Source organism: Mauremys reevesii, linkage group 4, assembly GCF_016161935.1.
Source record: "Mauremys reevesii isolate NIE-2019 linkage group 4, ASM1616193v1, whole genome shotgun sequence".
Classification (NCBI taxonomy): domain Eukaryota; kingdom Metazoa; phylum Chordata; order Testudines; family Geoemydidae; genus Mauremys; species Mauremys reevesii.
Window position 1 is genome coordinate 115,854,759 of NC_052626.1, and position 12,553 is coordinate 115,867,311.

General features: G+C 46.9%; 1 protein-coding gene across 1 annotated transcript in view; it reads right to left on the reverse strand.

Moving 5' to 3' along the window:
* The window catches only part of LOC120403986, a 60,503-nt gene that overhangs the window by 26,180 nt on the left and 21,770 nt on the right, over positions 1–12,553 (reverse strand). The window contains exons 11-13 of the mRNA XM_039536004.1: positions 11,386–11,556; positions 8,683–8,769; positions 7,720–7,867 (exon numbers count right to left, since the gene is read on the reverse strand). Of these exons, the coding sequence (XP_039391938.1) occupies positions 7,720–7,867; positions 8,683–8,769; positions 11,386–11,556 (406 nt within the window). The remainder of the gene's footprint in view (positions 1–7,719; positions 7,868–8,682; positions 8,770–11,385; positions 11,557–12,553) is intronic.

The following is a 12,553-nucleotide window of genomic DNA, read 5'->3' on the forward strand; positions in this document are numbered from 1 at the left end:
TGGAGGAAATACCCTTCAGGGAGAGATTTAGAGCTCCATCTGTTTAGCTTATCAAAAAGAAGACTGAGAGTTGATGGGATTAGAGTGTATAAATATCTTCATGGGGAGAAGATGCTGGGTACTAAAGGACTCTTTGATTTAGCTGGGAAAAGCATAACAAGAACCAATGGCTGGAAGTGAAAGTCAGACAAATTCAAAGTAGAAGAAAGGCACAAATGTTTACCAGTGACAGCCCCTAACCACTGGAACACACTACCAAGGGAAGTGGTCGCTCCTCCCTCTCTTGATGTCTTCAGATCAAGACCGGAGGCCTTTATGGAAGATACTCATTAGTCAAACACAAGTGATTGGGCTCAATACAGGAGTAACTGGGTGAATTTTAGTGGTCTGTGTTATCCAGGAGATCAGACTAGATGATGTAATGCTCCCAACTGGCCTTAAAATATATGAATCCATCTTCTCAAAGATGAGCTTGTGAATGTATAATTAACTCTTGGCACTCATTGCCACAAGGTATACACTGTGTAAAAGTATTAATTAGTTTTAAACTTGTTGCCTTTCAATTTTATTGAATATCCTATTGCTCATTTTATGAGAGGCTAAATAAGACTTGCCTTATGTAAACCATTCATTACTTTATATGCTGTTCTAGCTGGTCACCTCTGATAATATTTGCAGTATTTTCTATTTATTCTTTACACATCATAAGTACTTTTTTGGGAGGGATGGGCATGTTGACCTATATTACACATTCAGCAGAGGTTTTCACAGAGCTTTCCACAATGATAACTTTTCCCTCAGTGGTTACACAGGATGTGGAACCTAGTAATGTGTATGAATAGTTCAAATTATTCCCTCCAATATGTATCACGTTGCACTAGTCAACATTTAATTTCATCAGTCACTTGCCTAGCTCTGTGTCAAGTCCATCTGAAGTTTCTCGCAGTCTTCTCTAGTCCTGAGAAACCCAAATAGATTTCAGAGTAGCAGCCATGTTGGTCTGTATCCGCAAAAAGAACAGGAGTACTTGTGGCACCTGTTAGTCTCTAAGGTGCCACAAGTACTCCTGTTCTTTTTCCAAATTGTTTTGTCATCTGCAAATTTGGCCACTTCACTATTCTTGCCCTTCTCCATGTCATTAGTGAATCCATTAAGCAGCAATCCGATGCACAACTGGATGGTACTTCACTTTTAGCTTTTTTGCCATGTTGAAAGCTGACCATTTATTCTTATTCTTTGTCTTCTGTTACAAAACCAGTCCCTAATCCATGACGGGAATTTGCTTCTCACCTCAGGGTAAATTTCTTTAATATTCTTGAGAAAGCCTTTGTCAAAAGCTTTCTGAACATCTAGATAAACTAAGGCAACCATCTACTTCCAATTTCCCCACTATTTTATCATCATGCTTAAATAATTCTGGAAGATGAGGGGGGTCTGGATTTTCTTTACAGAAGGCATGGTGGACTGTTCCTATCACATTGTATTTGATTTAAGGCTTTTATAATTGTTTCTTTCATTTTTGTTTCATTCCGTTGACCAGGTGCACAAATAAGGCTCACTCGTATATAATTCCCAGGAGCACTCAGCATGTTTCTTAAAAGTAGGTTTGCTACTGATATAGGTTCTCTGATATAGCAGCTATTTTTAATGGGTTTGCATATTGTTGTCAGCAGCTGAGCCATTTCATTCTTCTGTTCCCGCTGAACTCATGGGTGTGACCCATCCAGGCCTGAGTGCATGCTGCTCTTTGATTGACCAATTTGTTCCAGGAGCTCACTTGGAACCCCACAATACTATCTGAGAAAGACTCTTGGTGGATTTCTCCTTCAGCTCCCCAAAACTCTCCCTCCCATCTTCTCTGGGTCCCGCCCCCCAACTTTCTCTGTTCCTTTACCCTGTGGGTATTCTTTCTCTCCTTAGTTTCCTATGGGCTTATCTATACTACCAGTTACGTCGCTCAAGGGTCTGAAAAAACCACCCCTCTGAGCGACGTAACTTACATCGACTTAAAGTGGTGTCTACACCATGCTATGTCGTCTGGCTGAGGTGAAGTAGTTACATTGACATAATGCGTCTTCACGAGACGTGCTGCAGTAGCACTGATTTAGCATGGTAGTGACGACAGGCCCTATAATTCTTTCTCTTTCCCCCACTCCCCTGTTCCCATTCTATGTCTCTTCTCTTCCCATTCCATGTGCCCTTTTCCTTCCCATGTCTTCTCTCTCCTTTCCCCTCCTGCCACATTCCGTCTGTTCCCCACTTCTTTCTCCTATTTCCATGTTTCCCCTTTCCCTTTTTCAGGTCTTCTCTTTCCTCCTTCAGAATACACAGGTGTGTGATGGCTTTCCAGACAGCGAGAGATCACAAACAACCACCTGTGTCTAAAATGTTTCAAAGCAGCCTAGGGCATTAAGATACCTCTTCTTTATAAGTTAATGCCAAATGTGTCTAAATCCTCTATGCTGCTACAAAAATCTCACCCTATGATTTTAGGAAAAAAACCCTCCATGACAAGATGATAGCTCTGGTGAGCAGCTTACTCTTTGAAGACTAACTTTACCACCAAAAAGGCTACAAGCTTGACTTCTATTTTAAAGGTCTCCACTACGTTTTCATACTGAAAGCCTTATACAGGCAATTATTGATGATTAAATATTTGACCACTAGAATCACAGGTGTCTAGTTCATGAGTTTGCAAGAAAACTCTTTATAACTTTCTAAAGACCAACTGTGTTCAAAACAGGGCAAATACAGGCAGGGGCGGCTCCAGGCACCAGTGGACCAAGCGCGTGCCTGAGGCGGCAAGCCATGGGGGGCGGCCTGCCGGTTGCGGTGAAGGTGGCAGTCAGGCTGCCTTTGGCAGCATGCCTGTGGGAGGTCCGCTGGTCCCACGGCTTCGGCGGCAATTTGGACCGGCGGACCTCCTGCAGGCATGCCGCCAAATCCGCGTTACCAGCGGACCTCCCACAGGCAAGCCGCCGAAAGCCGCCTGACTGCCGTGCTTGGGGCAGCAAAATACATAGAGCTGCCCCTGAATATAGGCCGTTTAGGTGCAGGCTTAGTAGTGGCTATGGAATCCTAACCTCTGTCAGATGTAAAGCTGCCAAGGAAGCATAAAGCTGCAAGATACTAGAGGAGCAAGGGGAAAGATTCCTGCTTAACACAGCTTTATGTTTACAATTGACAGACATCAGGCAGCGTGAGAGAAATCCCATCCTCTAACTTCATAAAGCTGTTGATTAAACAAGATTAATTTAAGTCAAGGTAAAACAGAGTGTGATGCACTTACTGTAAAAGTCCACAGAGAACTTGGGAGCCAGCTTCCTTTCTTTGCCACGGTTTGCTGTTTAGACCCACAAATACAGAGACGAAAAGAACCCAGGACAGGGAACAAGCAGCCCTTCCCCCGCTCTCTCCCAAGCCTGCAATCTGCTTTAGAGAGTGAGGAAAACACCACCTGTGAAAGTGAAATTCAGAGCAACCAGTTTACAAAGTTAACCCTTCACCCACCTTAACACAGTCGGAGCCTCTTATGACCAATTTTTGCCTGGCTTTTAGTGCATGCATGGGAACAGGTGGGGGAAGTGTGATTAATCTTTCTCCCACCTTGCATGGCCTGTGCAAAGGCCAGGTAAAATTACAGTCCTGGCATTCAGTCCCTATGTACACTGAATTGTAGGAATATAGGGGTGGGAAGGGATGTTGAGAGGACATCTAGGCCAGCCCCCTGCATGGAGGCGGGACCAAATGAACCTAGACCATCCCAGACAGATGTTTGTCCAACCCAGTGGATCTCACCCTATTTATGATTGCGGGCTGCATATGCAGCTCTCTGTGTTACGTGGGCTGCATCCACACAATACATATACTACCTGGATGGACTTGTGGATGTCACAGGGGCCACAGGATTGTGCTGATTGGACTCCAAGCTGCCTGCGGGTTGAGAACCACTGGTCTAATCTGTTCTTAAAAACCTCCAGTGATGGGGATGCCACAGCCTCCATAGGTAACCTGATCCAGTAGTTTATATATCCTTACAGTTTTCCTAATATCCAATCTCTCTCTCCCTTGCTACAAGCTGAGCCCATTACTTCTTGTCCTACGCTTAGTGGACATGGAGAACACTTGATCATAAGCCTCTTTATTCTGATCCATTGTTTTACAATCTATAAAATCCAGCTTTTGGGTGCCCGGCGGATGTAAGCTAGGAGGAGCTTTTCCAAGCTTTAAGCCCCACTCAAAATGGCGACTGCACCGGGGGACATCACTTCTAAAGCAGATTGTTGGCCATAAAATGGAATGGTTGCTGGCCCCTGCCAGGCTGTAATTCACCATAAACCCCCCCTTTCTCTCCCCTCTCCCTGCCTGCATCTCTACCGGCCGACCAATGCGCCACCCACTCCACCATCCATGTGCTCAAAATGGTGACCACATGCTATCTCCTCCCCGCCCCTGCCCAGCTGATTCAAATAATCAAATTTGAGCTGGTTAATACGTTTATTGAAATGTGATACAGAAAAACAAGCCATAAAAATAGTTTGCATGCCCGCATGAGGATAAGGCTATCATAGCGTTTTATAAGGTATCTTTATCATCATTTTATCATGGCATTCTAGGCGCCATATGTCACCTCATAACAATTATTGCTCATAGAGATTTCACAGCCATATTCATCTTATGGCACCAGGAAGAGGTGTATTTAATAGTCACTTCATCATTGCAATCGAGGAGGTAAATGTAACATCATAACATTTCACAGGGGGCAAAGACCTAGCAATTATTAACCATTAAAGTTCTCGACAGTCACGGTGGAACTCCCCTCGATTTTTCTGTGCACTTTGTGCATGTCTGAAGAGGACAGAAAGCAGCGTTTAAGGCAAAGAAAGTGCTCGATTTTAGTACAGCAACCCTATCATTTGTGCTGGCATAGGCTGCAACAGCCTTCCAGACCCGCAGCAATCCTTGTGACTAACATCACACACATCTTGTTGGTCTGTCCTTAGCCTTCTTGGATAAGCCCCTTCTCTGCTTCCTAGTCATCCAAAGTCAGGGTGGCCTGAAGAGGTGCAGGGGCAATTACTAACCTGTCCCCCATTCTTGAGAAGTGATTAACTTAGAATTACCACGCTGTCATCTCTACAACAACACAGGGGTGGGATTTCCAAAACTGTATGTGTGACTTGGGAGCACAAACACCCCCCTACCCCCTGCCCTGACAGGAAATGGGACTTGTGCTCCTAAGTCACTTGGGGGGTTGAAAAATCACACTTGCACATGTGTAAGTCTTTAACACAAGAGATACTATGTCAATTTTTCAGCTCTGTTTGAACTGCCCTATGCTGTTAACAGTTTGTGCTGAGCTGGGATCTCCCCCCCCCCCCCCAAAAAAGGGGGGGGAACTGAAACCAAAACCAACCAAACAAAAAAACCCACGCAAGCCAGAAACTTCGGTTTAAAATCTCATGACGACTAATCTTATCTACTGGGTTTTTCCCTTCATGGGATATGGCACACACACACACAGATGTTTGTTTTTCAATATTTCTTGGTGTTACTCATAAAAGACTTTCCTGGGTGACTCTCTGGAGCAGTTCCTCAATCTGTCCAAGTGTTCTTCAGAAAACAAAGGTTTTGGGGCCAGCTAGGACCTGAGCTGAGAAATGGGCCCTGCTTGGTACATCTCCACACACAAGTTCCCCAAGGAATCAGTGTAGAGGGCCTATTTCATGCATCATGTTTACAGTGCAATCATTGGGTCTGACGTCAAGGTGCTGCACATCCTCAGGTTGCCAGCACCGTTACTAACCTAGCATTCCTGCCATCGTTAGTGCACCGATGGGGAATTTTAAAGAACAGGTTTAGGGTAATCCCAGCTGTACAGTATGCCAGTGTAGACATGACCTGCCTTTCTAATGTAAAACAGAAGACAGAAAAACTAAGTTGTAATGGGGATGGGAGGGGAGTGTGTTAGGACGAACACACTCCAACCAGAAAACAAACAACTTTCTCCTCTGTGACTTGTGCCCCACCCCCAGAGCCCAGTGGTGGAGACAGACTTTGGCCATTAACCTGCCTCACCTCAGGCATATTTGGTGCTGTTCTCTTATGTCCTGACAGGCAGAAGGGTGATTTAATTTCCCCAAACTCAAAACATTCTCACCAAAATGCCCTAAACTGGCACAAAGCTGAGATGCAAATGAGACCATTCAGTCATTTCCCCTTGCTCATCGACAGATGGTGGCAGAAAGCTCCCTCCCTTGTGGAGCGTCTGTTCATTTCGTGTTCTCCCAGTCCTGCTCTTCTCCCTGTTCACCAACTAGTGTCAACAGCGAGCTCCCAGATCTCTAGGTCATCAGGCCACAGGGCCTATACTGGTTATTCCAAGCAACTGGGGGAGACATGGTGTAACAGGGTTGGCACCCACCAATCATGAGTGCCCCCTTCCAGCTGGGCGTGTCTGCATTCTTTAGTTCTGGTGACCCCTTTTGGTGGTTCTCAGGTGGGTTTGTTAGTGACACAGCACTCCAGCCGAGTCACACTGTCTGCCTGTTAACCAGCACAAACCCCTTCTGGGTTATATGGTCCACTGGGGCCTATCTCAGTACCCCTCTGGTGGTGTCTCTCTCTAGCCCTCCCTGGGCTTTGGTCTTTAAGTAGTCCAGCCCTGGTATGGGGCTGAATCCCCAAGGCTTCCTCCCTGGAGACACTATCTTTCTGCAACCCTCCCCAGGCTCAGTCCTACTCAGTCCTAGCAACCAGCCAGGAGCTCCCTCAATGCTCCCCTAGTCTCTGCTAGCAAACCGTCCATGGCCCTACTGTTCTTCCAGGCAGCCAGACAGGAAGTCCTATCTTCTCCTGCTCCAAGCAGCAGCTGACTACTGCTCTCCTCTGGAGCTCCTTTTATATGGCCCTCCTGGGCCCTGATTGGCTGCTTTCCCTGCAGCCACTCTAGCCTGCTTGGAGGACGTCTCCAATGCTCCATGCCTGGGATGGGTGTGGCAAAACCCTGAGGCCTCCAGCAGGGGGCCTTTGGGCCTAGTCCACCCCATCACACAAGGCCTATGAAAATCCACTTCCACATGCATGGAGGTGGTGGTGGTGTCAGATTTAATGTTCAGTAACTTCTCCTGTAGTCCTAGGACTCGCCCTAAAACGTCTTTACCCTCTGCATTATTTTCAAGAATGTCCATTCTCTTTGTAAGATTGTATTGTATGAGAGAGCTGAATAAACACCACCCGGAGTGTAATGGAGCTTTGTCTAGAGTCACAGCATGTGAACTTGTCTAGGTCTCTCCAAAAGGCTCCTTTTCAATTAGAGTGGCAAGAAATGCATTATAGTTCAGGTTCTGTTGCAGTTTACAGCTAATTTTCCAAAGTGCTTTAAAATCCATATGCATTGGCAGATTGGCCTGAAAATTGCCAGGTTAGTAGAGATCTAGGGGGAGAGTTAGTAGTTCAAATTTGGAATCATTTGTTCTAGGGGTCCTTAAGCTACAGTCTCCCCACCCCTCACACAAATTACCTTCTTTCAAAATGTAATTTTTTTCCAACACCTTTTTTGCATTGCGCCAGGGAAGGCCCAGTCCTGCTCCTGCCCAGGCCAAACCCAGAAATACGACCTGTTTGTCTCACTCAAACTTATACTCTGTGTGTTTGGGAGCTCTATCAATCAGTGTGTGAGCAAATAAGTGTCTATGAGGCGAGTTTGTTCAGGAGTACCTGATAAATTAGTTGTGCGTCAGGCATAACTAGTGTAGCAGCATCTGTCTGGGTACGTGGGACTCCTGTTAGGGTATTTGAAAATGCCAGGTGATCAGCCATAAACGTCGCCTTCTCCCTGTTCTGAGCCTTTGTTCTCCACTCCCCACTGGGCATTCAGAGACCTTTTACCTTTCGGAAAAAGCCAGGAGCACCCCGAGAGGAAAAAAACAAGCCCTCTTTTAGCTGCTCAAATGGACATTTTCCCTGAAAAATCTTCTGAGGATGTCCCTGAGGACTCCCGTAGCCTTGAAGAAGGTGAGAGTTCTTGTGCATTAGCACAACTATCACAAGAAATACAAACTCTGGAGGGCAGTGTTATTTCTTGAGTCGTGATCTTTACGGGACTCCAGCAAAACTGACACAGAAACATATACCTGGGATAAATAAAATGTTGGAGACGGGCACAGGAAATCTTGACTTAATAGCTGTGGGATTGTGAAAAACTACAAAACCCCTTGTAAATATACAAATAGTGACTGAGCTATTGGAACAGAATGGAAATTCCTGACTGGTTCTTGAATCTCCCCCTGCCCTGACAGACTGAACAGGGGCAGTTACCAGATCTCTCCATCAAATTCCCATGTCTCTCCCTCTCCTGGGCCCTGACCCCCTTCCTCCTTCTTGCTCACTCCCCCCCACAGTCCAACTTCCCCCACCAAGGTCAGACCAAAAGCAGAGCAAATCCAGCTCCTACTCCTGTCTCTCTCACCCTCATGCAGGAGGGTTGGCCCTGACAATCTCTACCTAGTCACCTACCGCAGATGCTGAAATACGCTGTTGGAGTCTCTGGGGATGGCAGGGATTCTCTCAAAAGAGGCAGGTGTTCGTCTGTCCGCCCCTACCAAGCTGTTGCCCCAGCTGGGGGCAGGCCAGCCAAGCCAGACCCACAATGGTGCAGTATCTCCCGCTCACAAGCTCTGCTATGTCTCTATGACCAGATCAGGTTTTATCATCTTCACAGCATCCAGCTCTGCCCGTGTTTCTTTGGTTACATGCCACTTGGACAAGCTGTGGGGAAAACAAGGAAAGAAAAGGCAGTGTTAATTGTTTCTCAGTAACTGAATGAAAGAGGGGAAACAAAGGGTAGGAATAAATGGTCAGTTTTCACAATGGAGAGGTGAACAGCAAGGTCCCCCAAGGATCGGTACTGGGGCCTGTGCTGGTCACCATATTCATTAATGATCTGGAAAAGGGGATGAACAGCACAGTGGCAAAATTTCCAGACAATACAAAATTATTCAAGATCATTAAGTCCAAAGCAGACTGTGAGGAGTTACAGAGGGATCCCACTAAACTGGGTGACTGGGCAACATGAAATTCAGTGTTGATAACTGAAAAGTAATGCACATTGGGGAAAAAAAATACAAGCTATACACCCACAATGATAGGTTCTAAATTAGCTGTTACTTCTCAAGAAACATCTTGGAGTTACTGTGGCTAATTCTCTGAAAACTGCTGCTCAATGCACAGCAGACGTCACAAAGGCTAACCAGTATTTTAGAAACCATTAGGAAAGGGAATAGATAAGATGACAGAAAATATAATTAATGACACTTATAAATCCATGGTATAGCCACATCTTGGCTACTGTATCCAGTTCTGGTCCCACCCATCTCAAAAAGGATATAATGGAATTGGAAAAGGTTCAGAGAAAGGCGACAAGGATGATCATGGGTATGGAACAGCTTCCATATGAGGACTACAATGATTAGAGCTGTTCAGCTTGGAAAGGAGATGACTATCGGGGATATTATAGAGGTCCATAAAATCATGGATGGTGTGGAGAACTGTTGTTTACCTCTTCAAACAATGCAAAAAACCAGGGGCCATCCAATGAAATTAACAGGCAGCAGGTTTAATACAAACCAGAGGACGTACTTTTTCACACAATGCACAACTGACCTGTGGAACTCACTGCTATGGGATGCTGTGATGGCCAGAAGTATAACTGACTTCAAAAAAGAATTGGATAAGTTCATGGAGGACAGGCCCATCAGTGGCTCTTAAACCAAGATGCTCAGGGATGTGACCCCATGTGCAGGACAATCCTAAGCCTCTGACTACCAGAAGCTGAGAGTGGAAGATGGGGTGGATCACTCCAAAATTGCCCTGTCCTATACTCCCCCTGAAACTCTATATGGGCCATTGTCAAAGACTGGCTAACAGGCAAGATGGACCATGGTCTGACCTAGAGTGACAGCTCTTATGTTATATTCTCTGCAGACACAACACCTGTCGCCACAGTTTCTCTGAGGCACAGTGCACTGCCCACTACTGGGTTCTTTCTCATCTGCCTGCCAGAGCTCACAGGATCTGTGTCACTGTCACTCTCCTGCCTGCTGAGCTCACTGCTAGCAGGTGCCTTTCCCATGGGGGAGGGGAGGAGAAGCGCTGGTGCAATCTGTAGCCTGGCCTGTTCCTCCCCACACCCTACTCACCTTGTGAGCTCTGGGCAGGGACAGCAATGTCCTTTCTGCATGTAAAGGGATGGATTGGGCAGCCTTTGCTCAGGGCGGTGAGCACTTACTGACACGGACAGTCCCATTGATCACTGTGGGGCTATTCAGCGCTCACAAGGGGCAGGGGCTGCAAAATCCAGCTCACAGAATCTCTCCATGGAAGCAGCAAGATCTCAGCTCTCATTGCTGCAGGGGCTCCTCACTCCCCCTCCCGCCAGGCTTCAGTAACACAGCTCTTGAAGGGGGTGAGTTTGCAGCAGCTGTTGTGGGGCTGCAGACTTGGCCAGAAACGACTGCAATGCAGATGGGAGCTCAACAACCATCCCGGCTGCAGGAAGATATTAAAGTTTCACTTATTCTTGTATTTCTTTTACAGTGAGTTCAGGGGAATGGGGTTTGTCTGTTTGTTTACCGTAAATGTAGGTGGGCAGGCTCCCATGCTCCAGTTAAGAGCATGGTGCTGTTCTAAAGGGATCTGCTGGTGTAACCCACCCTTACCTAGTGTGGCTCTGTCCCCCTCTAATGGTTGGTTTACATAAAAGTTTGAGACGGCTACAACGTTCAGCTAACAGATCTAGGTGCTGTAGCTCAGGCAGTAGATAGAGGCTTTTGTGTTTAGGTCCAGAGATCACACATTCTATTCCTCCAGCCAGCTACCCTCCCAGGGGAGTCACATTATACTGGCCCGGTTACATTTACATCTAGCCACTTATTCCCAAATGCTTGATGTAAAATATAAAGTTTCCAAATCTAAATTGTTCTGAAAGCTGCCTTGAGGTGTCTGCACAGGCTCACTTGTATATCCCAGAAATAAATGGGGATCTCTAAAAAACACACATTTTTTAAAGGTATTTGCTACCCCGAAGCTCCACAGAACCTGCTTCCATTCTTCCCATCTGGCTTCAATCCTCTCTAGTCTTCTTGTCTCTCCTGTCCTCCTCTCTGACTTGTTCAAGCAGTTTTCATTTTCCTCGTCAGGAAAACCACTATATTATAATCCAACTTTTTTAACTAGTAAAATGATCCCTACCAGCACCGCAGTGGGAGAAGCATGTGAGCCAGTTCCTGGGTTGGGGGCATGGCCAGTAACACGGATTGTAGTAAAAAGAGCTCATCATGACCCTGTGTGACAACCACAGATTAAAAGGGCCCAGCTCTAACGTACACCAGTTTCTGCAGGTTGCAGGCTGGCTGTGTGAGCCCCTCACACAGCAGCTTCACTCCGGAATCTTCCAGTTTGTTCTCCCGCAGGTCCAGCTCCGTCAGGGTCTGGCTGGTGCTGAGAGCGGAGGAGAGCTCCCTGCAACACGCAGCTGTGAAACCACATTTCTCCAATCTGCAAAAGCCAGAGATACACCAAGAGGAAACAATGCTTATTTTTTGCCCCATTCCCTGGTATCAGTGGTGGCTTAAAGGAGATTCTCTACTCTGGCCATGCACAGATACATCACAATGCTCCCACTGGCGCAACAGGCCCTGGAGGGAATTCTTCTCCATGTGCACCTGTTGTGTCAGTTACTGTGTAGAAATGTCATTGACATCGAGGGGCCATTTCTAATGAGTTGGGGAGTCATAATATGCTGTAGTGAGCTGCTGGTCCAGTACTGGATACCCCACCATCTAGAATGGGGTGAAGGGAAAGGACTGGGCCCCCAGGTTATTCTGTGAGAGGCAGGGACCCAGAATGACAAGGAAAGAAGTGACATCCTTGGGACAGGGGGGAATCAGGCAGAGAGGGAGATGGCCAGTGTATGTGAGGGTGAGCAGCAGGCAGCAGGGAGGGAAGGCCACGTAGCAGCATCCTGAGAGCCAGGGCAAGGAGGCAGGTGGGAAGGTGAGAGCTGATCAGGGAAGAAGACTCTGGCTGCCAGGGGCTGGAAGCAGCAGCTCCATTGCGGGGTGGGGGAGCCTGCAAGCAGGAGGCGAGAGGCAATAGCTAAGGCTGAGTGACAGGAGGGCAATGCAGAAGGACACTGACAAGATCAGAGATGACAGGGCTGAGCTCTGGCCAGTGGGGCCACAGACCAGCCCTTAATTAGCTGCTATGAGAAGGATGGGCCAGAAAGGGCACAGGGGGCAGCCCACAGCCGGCTCTCAGTGACACTTGCTGGCTGAGCTGTGCTATCAGTAGCTGGGGTGATGCTGCAGAATTTGGCCTGAAATGACGGGTGATGAGCAGGGGGAGTCCCAGCTCCTTTGTGGGAAACATTCATCCTGATGTTATTTATTGTTTACAGCCAGTTTGGGAGAACAGAGCAGTGCTTCGTTTTCTTTTCTTTCCAGACTTCTGGGAGAGCAGGAGTGAAGGCTCCTGTTCAGGGCAGTGTGTACGT